The 20,381-nt window shown below is 43.1% G+C and overlaps 1 protein-coding gene across 2 annotated transcripts in view; it reads right to left on the reverse strand.

Moving 5' to 3' along the window:
- Window positions 1–20,381, reverse strand: part of LOC120535132 (astrotactin-2-like) — a 2,291,264-nt gene that overhangs the window by 1,316,345 nt on the left and 954,538 nt on the right. For both annotated transcript variants that reach the window (XM_039762741.1, XM_039762742.1), the window contains one exon: window positions 6,172–6,276. In XM_039762741.1, the coding sequence (XP_039618675.1) occupies window positions 6,172–6,276 (105 nt within the window). The remainder of the gene's footprint in view (window positions 1–6,171; window positions 6,277–20,381) is intronic.

Raw genomic sequence — 20,381 nt, forward strand, 5'->3', positions numbered from 1 at the left:
TAACTCAAGCCACACTGTCTGATCCATTGTACATTGACATGTTTGTTCTTCTCATTTTTTTTAAGTTCTTATCAAAATGTCAAATCAGCTGATGCAGATCAATACCCACTTTATATAGGCTTTCGTCATTATCCCTTTTGAAATAATTGACATCACTGCAGCCCAGCAGGTCTGCTGTAGCTCCTTCATGATTACAAAGGGTCATTTTTATGAGACGCCATGAAATCTGTCAAAGCTTTCTGTTGTCGCTTTGGGGAATCATGGTCTATAAGAGTGAAGTCTGACATATAAAAAAAAATAAAAAAAAAAATCAACTGAGTGCATATGGCTTCAAAATTGCTACAAAAGCCTATGATATATCAACGTAGGTTAAAATTCATCTTTTGAAATAGCTCAGCTGTAAGAAGCTTTATGAAAGAAGCAACAGCATTTGATTTTTTATTATTAAAAGATTGTAAGCCTCTTATTCCCAATGACATTTTGCCATCTATTCTAATGTTTCTTATACTGAATATATATTCATATACAGTCAACTTCAAGCAATTAGTGCCCTTAGGGACCTGGAATACTGAGGTACTGCTCTATATGAGATATGATGAAAGGATAAGAAACGTCTCATAAACTTTAGAATTTAGTGCAGGGAAACGAAGGGTGTTGTGATGTGAAATTTTGCATACAAGTTGATAAATATTTTGTATGTTTTTATTTGTAACTTAGGCAAAGCAATGTAATATTAGTGTTACATTAGTGAGAAGCATTCATGTTTACACTGCCTTTTAGGAATGGGTCTCTTTGAATTTTACGACAGGATTTGGGGGAAGTGCCTCAAACAAGTTTGGCAAGTGTTTCTCTGCTAAAGTCTCTCTCTCAACCCCCGCAGGAAAGCCATGCTGCCTAACTGCCAAGCTTCACCTTAACAAATGGTTTTGTGGGCAGATGTGAAGGTGTTCTATTACCCCATTCGTCTGAAGTATGGCTGTTTGGAACTGGCTTGTATCAGAAACCTTTAAGTACCATAATGCCCTATTGGCTGTAGGGGCTGGACAAAGAATCTATAAATTTGCTTACTCTACCTCTCTCTCATTCTTACCAAACTGATGACCACCATCTCACACACCATGAACTGAAAAGGACAACACAATGAAGAGCACAGCTCGGCAGCCATCTTGAGACAGGCATGTGGCCTGTTCTAAAGAAAACTGACCACAAATAATGCCTTAACTAGAGACATTTTAAGTAACTAACACGTCTGTGTGCTGCCTATTTGCCAATATCCAAATGTGCTTTGCATATTGGTATTATTTATGAATATTACCAATAATACATTGTTTAAATTGTAACTTAACTCCTACTTGTCTTTTACTACACCTAATTGCCTGAGGTTATTGATGTAGAAGGGAAGGTGGGGAGAAGTTATAAACAGTGGTAAGTCTTGGAGATTTGAGGCATTCTGACAAAGGCTACATATTAATAATACAAAAGGGGAAAGTAGAGTAATATATTACTCTCAAAACAAAGGGGTACTGAAACACTGGACATTTTTAACACTTATATGGATAATGCTCAAGCTAGAGAAGGAACAAAGTCTTAGCCAAAATGTCTCAGAGGTTGCTTCCCATGCATTTTCTTCCTTAATACAGGACAATATTATATGGGTTTCTACTTTTATTTTAACAAATGATGATGAGGAGGAGTATAGGAAACTAATCAAAGACTTTGTTAAATTGTGCGACTCAAACTACCTACAACTGAACACCAGCAAAACCAAGGAGCTGGTGGTGGATTTTAGGAGACCCAGGCCCCTCATGGGCCCCGTGATCACCAGAGGCGACTGTGTGCATAGGGTGCAGACCTATAAATACCTGGGAGTGCTGCTGGATGATAAATTGGACTGGACTGCCATTACTGATGCTCTGTGTAAGAAAGGACAGAGCCAACTATATTTCCTTAGAAGGCTGGCGTCTTTCAACATCTGCAATAAGATGTTGCAGATGTTCTATCAGACAGTTGTAGTGAGTGTCCTCTTCTACACGGTGGTGTGCTGGGTAGGCAGCATAAAGAAGAGGGACACCTCACGCCTGGACAAACTGGTGAGGAAGGCAGGCTCTATTGTAGACACGAAGCTGGACAGTTTGACATCCGTGGCAGAGCGACGGGCGCTGAGAAAGCTCCTTCCAATCATGGAGAATCCACTGCATCCACTGAACAGGATCATCTCCAGACAGAGGAGCAGCTTCAGCGACAGACTGCTGTTACCGTCCTGCTCCAATGACAGACTGAGGAGATTGGTCCTCCCCCACACTATGCCACTCCTCAATTCCACCGGGGTAAACGTTAATATTATACAAAATTATTGTCTGTCTGTTATACCTTCATTGTTATCTATCTATCTATCTATCTATCTATCTATCTATCTATCTATCTATCTATCTATCTATCTAATTCAAAAAATTAGGGACAGGGAGACTGGTCAAAATTAAAGGATGGATGAATCCAGCCAAATACAGCAATGCTCTTGAAGAAAACCTCTTATAGAGTGCAACAGTTCATCTTTCCGCCTGACATTGACTTGAAGCATATAACCGAGACAATGCTGGAGTGGCTTTGGGGTACATTCTGACTGTACTTGAGTAGTCATTTCTCAAGCTTTGAGTGTTCCTATGAGCACAGTTGCCTCAGTAATTGTAAAATGGAAGAAGTTTGGAACCACCGGGACTCTTACTAGCGTTGGCTAACTGGCAAAAAAAGCTTTGGTCAGGGAGGAGACCAAGAACTCAATGGTCATTCTAACAAGAGATGTCATCTGCTGAGATGTGAAAACCTATTGGAAGGACCATCGTAGCAGCACTCCATCAATCAGGTACAGAGGCTAGACAGAAACCACTCTTGAATAACAGGATATTTGACAGCTTGCTTGGAGATTTTCAAATGGCACTCTGAGAATATGATGAAAAAGATTCTCTGGTCTGAGAAGGCAAAAATGTAACTCTTTAGACAGGACTCCAAGCATTATGTCTGGTGAAGACCAGGCACTCCTCATCAGCTGTCTAATACAATGCTTACAGTGAAGCATGGTGGTGGCAGCTTCATGTGAACAGTGACAGGAGGACTGGTCTGACCTGAGGAACGGATGAATACAGCCAAATACAGAGTGGTCTTTCAAGAAAAAGTGCACATGACCTCAGACCGGGGTGATGGATCGCCACAATGACAAGAAGCACACAACCAAGACAACACTGGAGTGGCTTTAGGACAAGGCCCAGACTTCAGTCAGAGAATATCTGCGGAGAGACCTGAAGATGGCAGATGACACCCTTCCCATCCAATCTAATCGAGCTTAAGAGGACCTGCCGGGAAGAATGGGATAAATTGCCCAAATCCACATGTGCAAGGCTTGTATTGATGGGCAAAAATGGAAAATGTATCCATTTCAAATGAAATCTGCAAATCAATAAAGTGTGCATAAAGCGAGGGGGTCTGACTACTTTATGGATCCATTGTATTTAGCTGATATCTCCACAAGGGGGAGGACCCCCATACCCAACACCTTCAGTACCACCACTTACTGTATTTTTTTCCCACGGGTTATAGGTATTAACTTGCATAATTAATGAAGAGCTGGATTTTCCTAAATTTCACAAATTTGAATGTGAAGTTTCATTTCTGCTCATATTCAGGCTCTTTTTCACATATCTGGGCCACAGTTCCAATCCTTATGGCAGTTCAAACACTTTCCTCTATTCAGTTTGATCTTTTCTTTATAGCTTGTTGTGTAAACTTCATACATTAAAGCGAATGACACTTTGCACGTCTGCTTTATCTAATCAACCTCCATAAATCGTTCTGCCTGTGTTTTCATGATCTCGTGAATCATTTCATGATTCGATGTGGCTTTGCCTTTTGTGTTCTTGTTTTCTGCCTTATCTTACATTTCTAAAACATTCTTAAGATTTTTATACATGAGGATCTTTAACAGACACTACATACAATTCAAAGGTTCCTTTTTTAAAACTGAATGCAAGTGTAATCACAGTGCTGGTGAATTTTAAATCAGCTTAGATAAAATGGTAGATAAAATTCAATAACACTGCCTGATGAAGAAAAAAAAAGGTCGAAAAATATTAAAGGAGCTGGTCAAAACAGCACTGACTTGCAAATGAGAAGACTAAAGAAAGATGTCCAAGAGAAATAGATTTATCTAGAAGAATATTCTGAAGAAATGTGAGCCCTAGGGACCGAGTGTATAATTCAGTCAGTTATTATGACTGCCTGAATCTCGTATTGCTGTCAGAAGGGCATGGGAAGCTAGGATAATGAATCATAAACCTAATATTTTATTTTGGAATCTTTCTCACTTTCAAGTTAAAATTGATCTTTACTGCCATACAGTTCTTAAAAGTTCAGTCTTACTGAAAAATTATGGGGACAAAAAAGCTCTTGAAAAGCAATTTGAAAGAAAACTCAGCAGCTAATGAAAACAATGAAACGTGTTCCTAAAAAGAAGAAAGAATGCAAATAGGAATACTTCACCTAAATGATGTATTATTTTTAAATGAGTGTGATTATATGTAGTTAAGGATAAGTCTGGCATTTTTCTTCACAATCGTGGTTTATAGTAATTTTCCACATGAAAATACGCACACACTCAAGTAGGAGACATCTTCAGAGCTTTTGTATGAGTTGTAATCCCACCCTGAATTGCAGGGTGGTCCTGTCATTTAAACCTTTCCATCTTTTGCCCTCAGAAATGATGACTGGGCCGTAGATGAGCAATGACATCACTTTGCTTTCACAAGAAGCTCCGCCCCTTCCTGTTCCGGGTGCTTAACAAGCGGCCTCACAGGAAGTCACTAACCGCTTCAAGCTTCGCTCCTGAGAAGGTGACATAATGTCCAGCTAACTGGAAGACCCATTCTTCTACTTTTTCATTTATTTCGTGACTTTACCAACTTGCCTATTAAATGGGGTTCACCGGGTGGTGCCCCAACAGTTTATCTTTTGTTTTATCTCTTTATTACAGATTATGAATTTTAAAAATACATAGCCTGCTCTTGTATTTTAAAATGGAAATAAGTGGTCCCGGGGTCCAAACATGATTACAAAATAATAATAATAATTCTTTGCATTTATATAGTGCTTTTCTCACTATTGAACTTGCCGAATACATCCACTTTGAAGCAACAAAGATTTTGATTTAACAAAGCTCATCTTCCACATTTCTGAGGCATTCTTGTGACAACAAACAAAAAACTGAAAGCAATACATTTTATCTCAGATTCTTGGTACTATTTTTTTGAGCTGCCATCTTGGGTGGGGTTTTCACGTTTACCTCGATGGCTACCCTTGATGTTGGCACACATACTGAATCATACAGAAGCTTATACCTGCCACTCAAAAAAAACGTTTGCATTGTCGTATTTTTTGTCTTATTTCACAATAACAATTGTGTTATTTCTTGAAGATGTTGCCTGCTGCTGTCGGTATCATTGGACCCACATGTGCTTCAGTAATCTAGTGACAGCTAGTGACAGAGAAGTTAAGCACACATGTAGCAAGCAATCAAGTGACAAGAAATGAGTAGCGTAACAGAAGTAAATTTAGTTTGAATCAAGTTATGTAAGTTTAGTATAAATGTTTAAATATAAATATAAATAAATATTTTTGTGTCTCCCTCGTATGTTGTGCCTGATTTCTGTTGTGCCACCAGACGCTGTTTGTTTTGGACGTTGGCAGTATATGAGATTACCCGGCTGGCACCCCAACTTTTCTTTGGTACTCGTTTGCACCTCACACAGCATACCACAAAAAAAGAGACTGATTTTACCGGAGTGGTACAGATTGCACACTTTATGCAACTGCATAAAAGAACAAAGGTAAACATAAAAGTGTGAACAAAGATTTAGGAAGCAAAATTCCTTGTTTACCACCCCAAAAAATCCTTACCCCAATAAAGCACATTAGTGCGAAATTACCTGCAAAATTAATTTTATTGCCACTTTTACAAAACTGTATGCAAATCGTAATCTGCCTGTTTCGCTCATCGCTAGTGACGACACTGAGCAAGTTGGCTGACCATGCAGGTCAGAATTTCACTGAACAAGTGACATTATTTCCTAAACTGTAATAAAGGTAATGCTTCAGAGTTAAGGGTATTTCAATTCTTTTCTTTACCTTTGCTCCTTCTCCGGCCCCTGTGCTGCTCTGTGAAGAACTTCAGCTGTGTCTCATCATCTGCTTCCGAACCAGAGTCTCCTGTTCGGCCAAATGAAGTACCTCCTTAGGAAATAAAAAAGAAAACTTGCGAAATCATGACATACTGTAAGCACTTCTTCAGTTCTTGTTTCAAATGCTGCTATTTCATATCTTAATTTCTACTTATGTTTTTGTGTAGGAATGGTACTTTCGAACAAGACATGAAATGTTCGCTTTCTTTGCTACATAAATGAGTGTCAATAACTCGCTGTTTCATCACTAATATGATGTAGCATCTCATGCTTGACTGCAGACAGAGCCCAGAAGCAAGTTGTAGCATTTCTTGTGTATCTCCATCACATATTTCTTAACTTATTAAGTCATTGTTACAAATTGGGCAATGCTCCAAAGTCAGTCCCAGCCTTGCACAAAATACTGCTGCATTAATGCTACCTGGAACCCTGAATGGGATTAAGTGGTTTCAGGGAATAGAGAGATGTCTTAACATTTAATAGCATAAAATAAAATAACACAGGATAGCATACATTAACAAGAATCTTAAATCTGCTTAATCCTACTCAGGTTCATGGTGGGCCAGAGTCTATTCTGGCAGTAGTGCCATATGCTAACAGGTCTATAAGGGCTTGCTTTATAGCTCCATAAGCAGAGGTATTACACGACATTCAGCTTCTTCTAATTGGGTCCATGCTGCTTCAGGAGGATAAATGGACAGGTGGGCAAAATAAACGAACCCCTCCAATGCTTGTGCAGGGAAAACAAATAATCTTCATTTTACATTAAAGCTTTAAAGGGCCAACAAGACTGCAATAAATGATGAAATTGTAAAATCTGAACTTCCTGCTGTTCTTTCTATTTAGAGTTGTGTGGTTTCAGAGCTGTTACTGACAGCTGTGATTGCAAAAAAAAAAAGGAACTAACACAGGATAAGGTGCCAAAAAACTGAATTTTGCAATCGAAAAATAACAAAAAAAGAAACAGCAAATATAAAATGTATAACTGCTGGAACATCAGGATAACATGGTATGGATACTGAATTAGTTTTACACAGAGGTTAATAATAATACATTTATGTTGTGCCACTAGAGGGCGCTGTATCCTCAAACCCGATAGACAAACGTCCAGGAAACCAGGTAAAACACAAAAAGGTTCTTTAATTCTTTTCCTTCTTGGAACCGTGCTCTCAAGCACCACAGCCACAGTAAGCAGGCAATTATACACACACAGTAAATAACGCGATTCTCTCCTCCATACCTCCCAGCAAGCTGTCAACTACCACCCAACTCCGGCTCCCTTGCTGCATTCTCAACAGTCTTTTATATAGTCCTTGACCCGGAAGTGCTTCCGTTCTTCCTCTCACGCGACTGGCCAGCACCTCCGGGTCAAATGGAGGGCTTCAGTTTTCCTCAGCCCGGAAGTACTTCAGGGCTTCCATCCCCATAACTTGGGAGTACTTTTGGGATATACAGAAAGTAAAAATACCCAAGTCTCCCTGCAGCATCTCCTGGCAGCACCAACGTTACCCAGCAGGACTGTGAAGCCGAACTCCAGATTCCATGGTGTCCTGGGGGAATCCGAGACACTGCTAAGCTGCAGGGAGGCTGCCATCTAGCGTCCTAGGGGAGGCAGTGTCCCAAATTAGCTACCTTCCCCCATCCTTCCGATCTTTGGGCGTCCCAACTTGCTGTCCATCACAAGGTATATTTTGCATTTCATACAATTCAGTACTTTACAAAAACAAATACAACAGAAATTATAAAGCGATATCACTTGGGATGCTAAAATCTGAAATATGATAAATGTTTAGTATAGTGAATAAGAAACACGTAGGTATTTACATGGAATTTGGAACTTAATGTCAAATAACACCAGCTCAGTATAAGCAGATTTAATTTTCACCTTCCTTTCACGTGTTCTCTTGAGCAGTAGAATGTTTTATGGATCACATTTTGCATCTGGAATGTCTGAAAGCACGACAGAAAGGCTTTGATAGTTATTATGAGTATATTTTTATACTCATGTGGCTGGTTGATGTTTAAAAGCTGAAAAATGGGGTTTCAAATGTTCAGCATGCATTCTCCTGTTTGCTGTTACAATACAATACAATACAATTGTATTGTGCAACTCACCCTCTCCCCTCTCCCCAGCTCGCCCAATGGCTTACTAAGCTGGCAAAGACACCAGCAGCTGTGGTCCTCCCTCCTACCCTTCAAACTTTTCTTTATACAGCCTCCAGTTAATCCAAAATGCTGCAGCAAAAATTATTACAAGAACAAGAAAATACAAACACATAACTACAGTTCTTAAATTCTTACACTGGCTCCCGGTTAAGTTTAGGGCAGATTTCAAAATCCTCCTTTTAATATATAAAGCATTAAATGGCCAAGGTCTGGCTTATTTGTCTGAACTTATAATGACTTACAAACAAGAGCGCACATTAAGATCTCAAGATGCCGGTCTGCTTATGATTCCAAGAATTAATAAAATAACAGTGGGAGGTCGAGCTTTTAGTTACAGGGCCCCTAAACTGTGGAATGGTCTGCCTGCTACTATAAGAGATGCCCCTTCGGTCTCAGCTTTTAAATTCTGGCTGAAGACTCACTACTTTAGTTTAGCATATCCTGACTAGAGCTGCTGATTAACTGTACCGACTGCATCTCTGCTGTTAGTCATTAGCACTAAAACATAAGTAACAGAATAGTTAAAATTGGATACTAACCCTCACCTATTCTGTTTCTCTTCTCGGTACTGAAATGTGGCACTGGGTGTCATGGCCCACCTGCCAAGTTGTTTTGCCTGCCTAAGGTAAAGTCATCCCTGATGGAGGATCACAGGAATCGTGAGAAAGAGGGGTCCTTTCATCAGATTAGCGCTATTTTTGCTGTGGAATGGCCAAATGGGGGAGACAGCTTGATGAATGAGGTCTCTAGGACTCTAAACAAATCCAAATCATATAATCTACTGTTAAATTCTACTCTGTATTTCTAAAATTTTTATTTTTATACTGTATTGAGGATTTGTTCTGTTCTGTGTATTGTATTGTATTGACCTCCTTCTTTTTGACACCCACTGCACGCAAGCATTACCTGGAAAGGGGTCTCTCTTTGAACTGCCTTTCCCAAGGTTTCTTCCATTTTTTCCCTACAAGGGTTTTTTTGGGAGTTTTTCCTTGTCTTCTTAGAGAGTCAAGGCTGGAGGGCTGTCAAGAGGCAGGGCCTGTTAAAGCCCATTGCAGCACTTCTTGTGTGATTTTGGGTTATACAAAAAATAAATTATATTGTATTGTATTGTATTGTACCCACATCTTGGCTGCCTACATCAGCGTTTGCCAGACCGTTCAGAGTCCTGTCTTCCTTCACACTCTCTTGGTATCCCTCAACTCGGATTCCTAAAGAGGACTCCAATACCATCATACCTGCTTTTTCAATAAATCAGCCTCATGGAGCACCAATCATTTGCTCCACCGTGAGGCTTCTGACTACTCTACCTCCTCTTTCTCTGGCTGGCTTAGGCACCCAATACAGCGCTCATTCATGGTTCTCTCTGTTCATTGTTCTCTTTTCATTGATCTCCTTCTCGCACCTCAGTTCTCTTTTAATTTACCTCGTGGGATGCAGCTGTGACAATCATGGCTCCAGTGCTAATGATGGGAATGGGTCAATCACAAACGTGCGCATGTGAATGTGGGATCGCCTACCCCTGGATCTCCCTCTAGAGCTACTCAGTCATGCTGCCTAAGCCCCACTCAAAAATGTGTGCGCATTATCCATTTACTTAAAATGACCACTCACTGTTAACTCTCTACCCCATTCCGTACAAGTAAGAAGCACCAATGTAGACAGGTGTTACAACATACATGGAGTATCTAAGAATTATGGTGAGTAAAGAAAAAAATATGAGGAGATTAACGAAGGCTGGAACATGTCCTGGGAGAGCAAGGGGTGAAAACCATATGACTGAAATAACCAGGCAACCAAAACTCAAAAGGACAAGGGGATACCCAGTAGTCCAAGACAGTACAAGGCCAAAACCATAAGCCTAATCCTACTGTTAGGGCTTACTTGAAAAGAAGCTAACTATGCTAAGAGAATCTAAGAACACAGAGGGTTAACACCTAATGTGATTGCTGCCATACTTATAGTGTCACTTTCGTGACATCACTCATGCAATGATTGTGTTCAGGTGATACTTCCAGAAGGTATCGCATCAAAACGAAGAAAATCAAAACAGGAGCAAAAATGAACTTTTTCAAACTAAATCAAAATGAAAAATAGACCTTGGAAACATAATTGACATGTGTGAAAAACCTTAAAATACACAAAAATACACTTAAAAAATGTGTTTTATATATTACAGTGTGAAGGAAGCTTTAAAGTGGCATGTGACTTACTGCTTATACCACTGGTTTACTGCAAAAAGTGAAATCAAAGCAAGTGAGAAGTTTTAATATCCCTTCATTTCATTTTAATTTCATATCATATTAGACAGTACATGTTGTTTGCTTTATTGTAATATTTCATGACTTATCAAGAAAATTTTATTTAAGGTTATATAGCGTATTTTAAGAAACCTTGATTACCCATTTAGCAGAATTTCTGGCTATTTAAAGGGAAAACAACTCTCATTTCACACTTTTTCCCTAGCTTTTGTGTATGCGCTTTTTGCAGTGTTAATGCTTGTTTTTTAGCCCTTCTGCCTCATTTCATTAAAAAGTTATTTAAATGGTGGTTGGATATTAAACTAGATAACTTAGAGTATGCCAGTTCTTAGTTTACATGCACGTGTGTTCACCTTCACTTGCGGCAGCGGTTCTCAAACTTTCGTATTTCGCCCCCACCCCCCTTTTTCTACCTGGAATAATTCTATATAAGACTAGCCATGTGCGGCCAACTACGTTGCGTGTGTTAAAGTTGTCTGTGAAGGGCTCCCTGTTTAAACGCGGCTGCCAGTCGTGAACTGGGCCCTTCGTCGCACAGCATTATGATTTTTTATAAGGGAAACAAAATTAAAAAAGAAAACCCTTGGATATTGATTTGATAGGAACGGCCCACTCGGAATCACTATCTGAATAGTAATTATGTGGTGGTGTAGGAGCATTTCTGTTTCTGTCCGTTCACAGTCCGTCTCGTTTTCACGATGCTGTTGTTTCCTCTCACGATCATTTCACAACCTTTCTCCAATCTCGCAGGTTGCTTTGTGGCAATCCAAAGAGTAAGGCAATATACACGGAACAATGGTTATAAAAGGGGGACACAAAGGTATCCAGGCTCTTTAAAGCATAAATAGAGATCACTTCACTGACATGTGAGCAAGCCACGGTACAACTGTGAGACGCGCAGCACTCGCCGGCAACAACGTAACGATAATAATTTCCGGATCGTGCTGTTACGTTGTCATTCATTTTACCCACTGTCTTTCTTTCATTCATATGTTACGTAGGCACGTACCTTTTATCTTCAGCAATCTCATTCTCTAACCAGCGTAATGCTGTCCACCACCCCTTTCGTTATTCCAGCACATTGTTGACATCTGTGAGTAACAACAACGTACTAAACTGGAAGGTGGTCTACGCCTGCATGGAATTCGCGGACAAAGATCAAGATCTAAATGAAGATCTCTTTAGTTAATTTAAAGCACAACAATTTGTTTAGTTTAAATGTCTGTGTTTTGAGGTGTGACTGGCGTACTACAGTCTTCAGTAGTATAAGCCTGGAGGAGATTCTTAATGCAATGCCTATGTTTTAGCTGTCTCTCTACTGCCATCTAGTGCTTCTTCTTCTAATTCATTCGCGGACAAACAAAGATCAAGATCCAAATGAAGATTATATACAGAGAAGAGATAGATGAGAATAAACCATGATACAACTAACAAAGGTATGATACTCATGCGGTGTCGCAGTATCCTATCATTTCTACTTTCATAAGATTTGCTTTTGCTCAGCTAACTTTAAAGAAATATTTGCAATTTATTTTTTTTAAGTGCTTTAATAACTGTTAAAATGCCTTGTGCGGTTTTAGGTAGTAATTCTAATCCCAAAAACAAAGAATACATTATTTATTCTTATTTAATTATTTTTTTAATGTAAAGAAACGATTAAAAATGTTTTAATTTTTAAAAATCTCATAAACGAGGACACCGATAAAGTTAATCTGCGCAAGACGAATGTATTTTCGTCCGACAAATATTATACCGCTGTTAGTTGTATCATGAAAATAACCCAATACACAGTAAATTGTTTAACTCAATTTGTCAATATTGGCTATGCTGCCAATGTGGTGCAGTCTCGCCACATTATCACCTGATCTACTGTTACTGAATGTTTGTGACAGATACTAATACGTCTTGAACTTTCTGGATTGAAAATATGCGACTATAAAAGCAGCAGCAGTGGCACCACTCGTCAGTTAGTCATTAGATCTGTGCCTTAGAATTGTTTTGTTTTAATTTTAGTTATAATGCATTCATTGTGATTATATGCTTGCAAATTTAAATTTGAAATAAAAATGTAAAAAATTAATTTTGATGTCTTGTTCATTTATTCAACGCCCCCCCTTGTACAGCTTCAGCGGGGGCGCACCCCACAGTTTGAGAACCGCTGACTTGCAGCAAAAGGCAAAGGCAAGAGGTAAGTGGTCAGTGCTAGTCCATAGAATAAAAGAATACGCAGTACTGAAATACCCAAAATTTCCAACTGAAATAGTAATAATAATAAGAATTTTTTTTTCAAATAAATAAAAATACAGAGTAACTTCAACGTTACTAAAAGTACAACAACAATCTCTTTAACCTACAAGTGATAATATAATGGAGTCATTTGTTTATTTATATGACTGTATATTAATATTATGTTCCATAATATTTCTTTGAAACTTAAAAATGGCTTTAAAATGAGTTCTCCTAGAACATGAGAGTACTGTATAGATAGAAACTGGTAAAGGGTAAATTTCACACAAACATTTAAAAAGCGTTTTATCACACAGACTGCAATAGATTCATGGCATAAATTAGTCATTTGTGGTGTAGACAGGAGTACTTCTGAGGCCTTCAAATGTCCACTGCCTGTTTTTTAACAGCGTGCTGTTAGTTAAGATTGATGAGCTATTGTGGCCATATTCTCGTCAAAATATTTAATATGTTATTATGTTTATATTGTGACATGTATGCTGCCCTGCTGTGCTACGCATCCTGCTTTAACAGTGCCTTCACGGCCTTGTCACACAATAGAGCGTCTGTCAGCCATAGAAAACTCATTAGTGCGACAACTTGTTCGCTCACAGCTCTCTGCGCAGAGTGTCCGTCGGCCAGGGACCGATCACCGATACGTTGGGGTATTGTAATTCGGACCGTGACCTGGCCCCCTCTCCTTCAGGACAATTCAATGCCAATCCCGGAGCCACAGCTACAGGATTAACCTGAGAAGGAGGATCATAATTATCTGGACTGAAGGAGGGAGCCGAGGCGAAATGACTAATGAAGTCACTGCTTGCTTGCTGCGATTGTTTGTTATAGAGTGGTAGCTCCTGCCTCAAAAAAAATGCTTGCTGTTCCTGTTTGAGGATGATAATAAAGCTGATCATTCTGAAGACTGTGACTCAGCCTACTGTTATTGATGTGTAATACAGCGACTCAACTGTCACTAAATAATATCACTGATACAATAATGCCACAATCAGATCAAAATTTATAGCAGAGTGGCTGGTCCTTAGTGGGGGACAAATGCAACCTCATGATTAGACCACCACAGAGTGATGAAAATGCGCATTTTTGAATTGGGATTTTCCATCATTTGCATTGAACTTCTCACTTGCTTGGGACAGAAATGAATCAACAGTTTTCTGAATGGATGCCATTTTATGGGTCAGCATAATGAGCAACTCAGGAGGCTTGACAAATATGCATTGTTCTGTATAAATAAGGGTAAATAATTTGGGAAATCTTACCTAAGCTCATAGAAAATAAGATCCTGTCAGCATTCGATTCACTATACAGTAAAGTATACAGCACGAAATATCACAGGGTAAAGCGGTGAATGCATGTGGTGATGACTACTTTGATTTTTAAAAGTACACATAAAGCTATTAATTGCATACACTAGTAAACAGAATAAATTACAGAACTAGAAAGGGAACTTGCCGCATATAGACAGAAAACAGTAGTCAGAGAGACTTGTTACAGGCTCTGTGAATTTACACGGTTTGAATATGCTTTCAACTTCAAAGGCTTATTGTTTCTCACAGGCATTGATTTCGGAGAGCCAAACAGTTTTCTTAGTTTTATTTATTCAAAAGCTTTAAAAAAGGCAGCACTTCAGTATATTTATCTGTCCTGTAATCTAAGAAAATAATACTGATGTCTTTTATTTTGGCATAACTCTGTCCTGATATTCTACACAATACATACAAATCAGTCTACTATTACATTCCTTTAAAAATATAATAATCTTCTTCTTCTTTTTGCTGCTCCTGTTAGGGTTCCCACAGCGGATCATCTTTTTCCATATCATTCTGTCCTCTGCATCTTGTTCTGTTACACCTATCACCTGCATGTCCTCTCTGACCACATCCATAAACCTTCTCTTAGGCCTTCCTCTTTTTCTCTTGCCTGGCAGCTCTATCATTAACATCCTTCTCCCAATATACTCAACATCTCTGCTCGGCACATGTCCAAACCAACGCAGTCTTGCCTCTCTGACTTTGTCTCCCAACCATCGAACCTGAGCTGACCCTTGTGAACGGTACCCGGGCACAGACAGGCGGACATGTTGTTATGACACCACCACACGTTTATTTACAAATTATTTACAATATTGGGTCACCAAGACCCCCAAACAATGGTCACAAAGACCCAGTCACGTGCACAAACCCCAAACACTCAAAGTCCTGGCCACAATGCCTTTCTTCGGGCCGCCTCCCCTCTCCACTGCTTCGTCCTCCTTCCACCCGACTCCAGCCCTGAATGACGGGAGACGGCCCCTTTTATGAAGGACCCGGATGAGCCCCAGGTGTTCCCGGCAATCTTCTGGCCACGCCCCAGCGTGGCGGAAGTGTCGGCTGTCCTCCCGGCTGCTCCCCGGGCACCGTCTCAAGTCTTCCCCCCAGCACTTCCTGGTGTGGCAGGAGTGCTGGGGAAACAAATCCCAAGGCATTGGGGCGCCTCCTGGCGGTGGCCACGGGCCCCTACAGGGAAGAGCTTCCAAGCCCTTGACCCGTGGCTCCCAAAACAACCCGGAAGGCGCACCCCACGTGATCCAGGCCGGGCTCTGACCCTCTTCCGGTCCCTCCTGGCGTCCCGGCCGGGTCATAGCCCCTGGCATCCCTGACAGTGCCCCACAGCCAGCGAAGACCACTCGTGGGTAAGAGCGACCCGTCCCGCGAGGGCAGCAGAGCTCCGAAACGGGCCCCACTCGAGGACAGCCGGGGTCCGGCCCCGCACTCCTAGCAGGGACAGGGGCGGAGACACAATCCAGACACCAACCCATGGTGCATCCCTGTGCCTCGCACAGGTTGTGCTCCCCCCTTTTACCGGCACCCCGGGGCCTCCTTGGTGGGCACCCCCTCCGGGACCTCCACGCCCCTTTGTTCTGAGCCACTCGTTCCCCCGTTGGCTCCTCCAGCTGCGAGCGCACCTGCGCACCGACAGAGATCCTTCTGCAGGCGGCCCGACATCAGAGGGCTGTTCCGCCACGAAGGGTTCCTTCAACTCGCCGGGTCCGTCCCTACAAAGAGAACACAGGGCAGAACCGCTGCCAAAGCACCCAGCTCGTGCCACGCACGGGCAGCGTTCCCCTCCAACCGGCACCCGGCACTTGCCTGATCGGCACCCTCTCCGCGGCTTCCGTGTCCCTCTCGGCGATGGAGTCGTCGGCACCGCCCGCTCTCTCCGCCCGGCCTCAGGGATTCCCTCTGCTCTCTCAGAGGGCAGCCAGCCACACGCTGCACCCAGCAACGCTCTCACCTTATCGGAGGAATCGCACCCAGCCCTTTATTCCTCCCTTCACTCTGGGACGCCATGACGGTTTGAGACTCCTTATGGAATAAAAGGCGCCTCTGTCCCGTCTGCGTCCCTATAGTGCGGCGCAAGACCGCAGCCAACTCGGGGCGGAGGGCGCTAGGACCCGGGGCACTTAGCAGCCCGTGTCCCTTCAGCGTCCTCACGGACTCCCCTCGCCAATGCATGCAGTCAGCGGCGCCGCACTCCTGTCGGAGGGCTGCTTACTCGAACTGATCATTGTCTTCACAGCCTTTTTCAGCAGACCCTCCCATATGCTTTACGGAGTCGGCTGTACTCACCGTCTCCGCTGTACCTCTCCGGCTGGAGATTCCAGCGTCGCGCCGTCCCGTTGTCGATAGTAACGTTCTCAGCGCCGCGAGCGCCTTCCTCTCCAGTACCAGCACCTCAGCCCGGAGGGCACATAGCACCTGCAACACACGCTGCCCGGCGGGCTGAAGGGACGCCTCCAGCTCCGCCAAAGCAGCCGGCAAAGACAGGAAGTTAACCGACGCGGAGCCTACCTGACTGTCGGCCTCCGGCGCCGCCACTTCCTGTGGGCCTTCTCCTCCGGCCCAATCGGGTCTCCCCTGCCCGTGATGGACATTCCCTGGTCCCGCTCTCTACAGTCATCGGCGGGCACGCAAGACACACCGTCCCAATCGCGTGCCTGTCAGGGGTGGACTTCCGGTCCGCGGCCATCTTGGCTCCCTTTCTGCGGCGGCGACGTGCTTGCCGGCAGCCTTGCTGTTGCCAGCGCCTCTCGAGCTGCAGCGTCTCCTCCTTCGCAGCCCTCGCGGCTGCCGCTGTGCTGCGGAGCCCCGCAAACCAGCATCGCCCGCCACTGGCGCTGATCCTGGAGGTCCCTGCCTGGAAAACAAAACACACGCCCGGCCCCCAAGGGCCGGCTGCCGATAGGCAGGGAACTCACCTCCCAGGTCCCGTCATACCGAGGAAACGTCCTCGGCGTGGCCTCTCTGGACGCCATGCCGTCCCGGCGCCTCCAGCAGCGCGCTTCGTTGGAGACCGCTGCACTCTTCCAATGCACGCCCCGCCCGCTTCAGGGAATAACGGCCCTCCTGCGGATCCCTGGCGGTCCGTGGGGTTCCTTTACCCCGCGGGGCTGTGTGCACGCAGCACCCGCGGTACGTGGGTGGGGTCCCCTGCTGCACCGGGCCGTCCACAACAATATTTTTTGAACAGGTCTCCGCCTTGAAACAGGCGGAGCATCCTGCCGACTACGCCAGATGTGAACGGTACCCGGGCACAGACAGGCGGACATGTTGTTATGACACCACCACACGTTTATTTACAAATTATTTACAATATTGGGTCACCAAGACCCCCAAACAATGGTCACAAAGACCCAGTCACGTGCACAAACCCCAAACACTCAAAAGTCCTGGCCACAATGCCTTTCTTCGGGCCGCCTCCACTCTCCACTGCTTCGTCCTCCTTCCACCCGACTCCAGCCCTGAATGACGGGAGACGGCCCCTTTTATGAAGGACCCGGATGAGCCCCAGGTGTTCCCGGCAATCTTCTGGCCACGCCCCAGCGTGGCGGAAGTGTCGGCTGTCCTCCCGCTGCTCCCGGGCACCGTCTCAAGTCTTCCCCCCAGCACTTCCTGGTGTGGCAGGAGTGCTGGGGAAACAAATCTCCAAGGCATTGGGGCGCCTCCTGGCGGTGGCCACGGGCCCCTACAGGGAAGAGCTTCCAAGCCCTTGACCCGTGGCTCCCAAAACAACCCGAAGGCGCACCCCGTGATCCAGGCCGGGCTCTGACCCTCTTCCGGTCCCTCCTGGCGTCCCGGCCGGGTCATAGCCCCTGGCATCCCTGACACCCTCTAATGTCCTCATTTCTAATCCTGTCCATCCTCGTCACACCCGATGCATATCTTAGCATCTTTAACTCTGTCACCTTCAGTTCTGTCTCCTGCTTTTTTTTTAAATATAAAAATAATCTGTTTAATTCAATTCAGAGTTGCAGGGTGGCACTGGATGCAAGGCAACAAGCCATGCTGAAGAAGGTGGCAGTCCATTACAGGGCCAGCTGGCATGCACACTTGGTTAATTTGTAATTTTCTGATCAACACATCAAGTTATTTAAGGCACTAGTGAGGACTCACCTGGAGTACTGTGTACAGTTTTGGTCTCCATACTACAAAAAGGCATAGCAAGGCTAGATGAAATCCAGAGAAGAGTGACTAGGCTGATTCCAGGACTGCAGGGTTAGGAGAAGAGTGAATCCTTTTCAGTTTAAGAAAACGGATATTAAGAGGTGACATGATCGAAGGGTTTATTATTATGAAGAGTATCAGTACACTTGATTGTTCACTTTAAAATCAATTCTTCAGGAAGAACACGGGGACAACGTTGGAAACTTATAAAGGGCAGATTGTGCTCCAACATTACGCAAAGAAATACAGATAACAAAAACTAAATGACAGTGTGGTGGAAAGCAGAACTTTAAGGACCTTCAAATCTCGACTTGAAGGAAGGACATGCTTGTTAGGCTGAATGGCCTTTGATCATAACAGTTAATCCAGTGTTCTTTAGAGATGTGGAAGGAAAACCCGAATACCAACTCATATACAGGGAGATTGTGCAACTCCAAGAGACATCACCCAGCTGGTATTTAAACCCAGGCTGCTGGATGTTTCCTTTAAAAAATATTGAATATATACACTGTGACTAACAGGGGGCACTTCAGACCTCCAGACTCCAGACAAAATTGCTCAAGAGTTTTAAATAAAGTGAATTTTGTTTCTGACACTGATGTGAGCAACACTGGAGCATCACAAGGAACAGGTCTGTCTTCTTTTCTCTGTACATCTCAGACTAGAACTAAAATACCAAGTCATGTCATTTGCAGAAATTCTCAGATGATTCTACACTTATGGGGTGTATTAATAAGGGAGATGAGACGAATAGGAGTCAGGTGGAGAACTGTGTTTCTTGGTGCTGAAAGAATTGTCTGAAACTTACTATTAGCAAAACCAAGGAACCTGACTTGATTTTCACCACACCCAGTCACTATTCAGGGAATGCATGTTGAGGTGGTCCACTCATACCAGTACTTGGGGGTCCACGTAAATGACAGGCTGAACTGGTCTCATAACACAACAGAAATAGAAGAGAAAAGTCAGACCAGGCTCTTTTTTCTTAGGAGACTGTGTTCATTTAATGTGAATAGTGACATCCTTCACATCTTCTACAAATATTGATGGCCAGTGTGACTTTTTGACTATGGTGTTCTGGGCTGGTAACATCACCTCACGAGAGTGAAATCAAATCAACAAACCAATTAAAAGGACAGACTCAATTATAGGACACACTTTTTAACCATTTCTGTTCATAGCAAAGGAGAAAATTAAAACATAAGTGAGTGCCATTATGAAAAATGCTGTACATCCTCTCTCTGACACACCAATACTGAGGACTTTCAGCCAATGAATTATTTAGCAGAAGTGTGTCAATGGGGCCCCTTTATAGCAACAGGAATAGACCTGCATAATGCCTCACTGGGACTGGGACTGGGACTGACAAGTCAGATGTTTTTCATTCTTTTAAATTTTCTTCTTTTTTAGTCACTGTGGTATGTGTTCCGACCATTGCATATGTGTAAAAATATTAATTTATTTATCTCTTTATGTATTTATTTATTTAATGAGTTTACAGAAAAAGCCAAATTTTATATGCCTTTCACAGGCTCAGATTGAAATTACTGTCAAATGTCTCCCAATCGCATGTGTGAGACTATATATACTGTGGCCAGGTGCAGGGCAGAAATGGAAGGTTGTGGAAGGATAAAAGGTCAAGAAACCAAACGAGTCGTCCCATTTAATTGAACAAAAATCCTGTGGGGGGTGCTCCGTGAGTATGGGGTACCAGACCCCCTGATAAGGGCTGTTAGGTCCCTGTACAACCGGTGTCAGAGCTTGGTCCGCATTGACGGCAGCAAGTCAAGCCCATTTCCAGTGAGAGTTGGACTCCGCCAGGGCTGCCCTTTGTCACCGATTCTGTTCATAACTTTAATGTACAGAATTTCTAGGCGCAGCCAGGGTGTTGAAGGGGTCCGGTTTGGTGGGCTCAGGATTGGGTCACTGCTTTTTGCAGATGATATTGTCCTGTCTGCTTCATCAGGCCGTGATCTTCAGCTGACTCTGAATAGGTTCGCAGCTGA

The sequence above is a fragment of the Polypterus senegalus genome, chromosome 9, assembly GCF_016835505.1.
Source record: "Polypterus senegalus isolate Bchr_013 chromosome 9, ASM1683550v1, whole genome shotgun sequence".
Lineage (NCBI taxonomy): Eukaryota > Metazoa > Chordata > Cladistia > Polypteriformes > Polypteridae > Polypterus > Polypterus senegalus.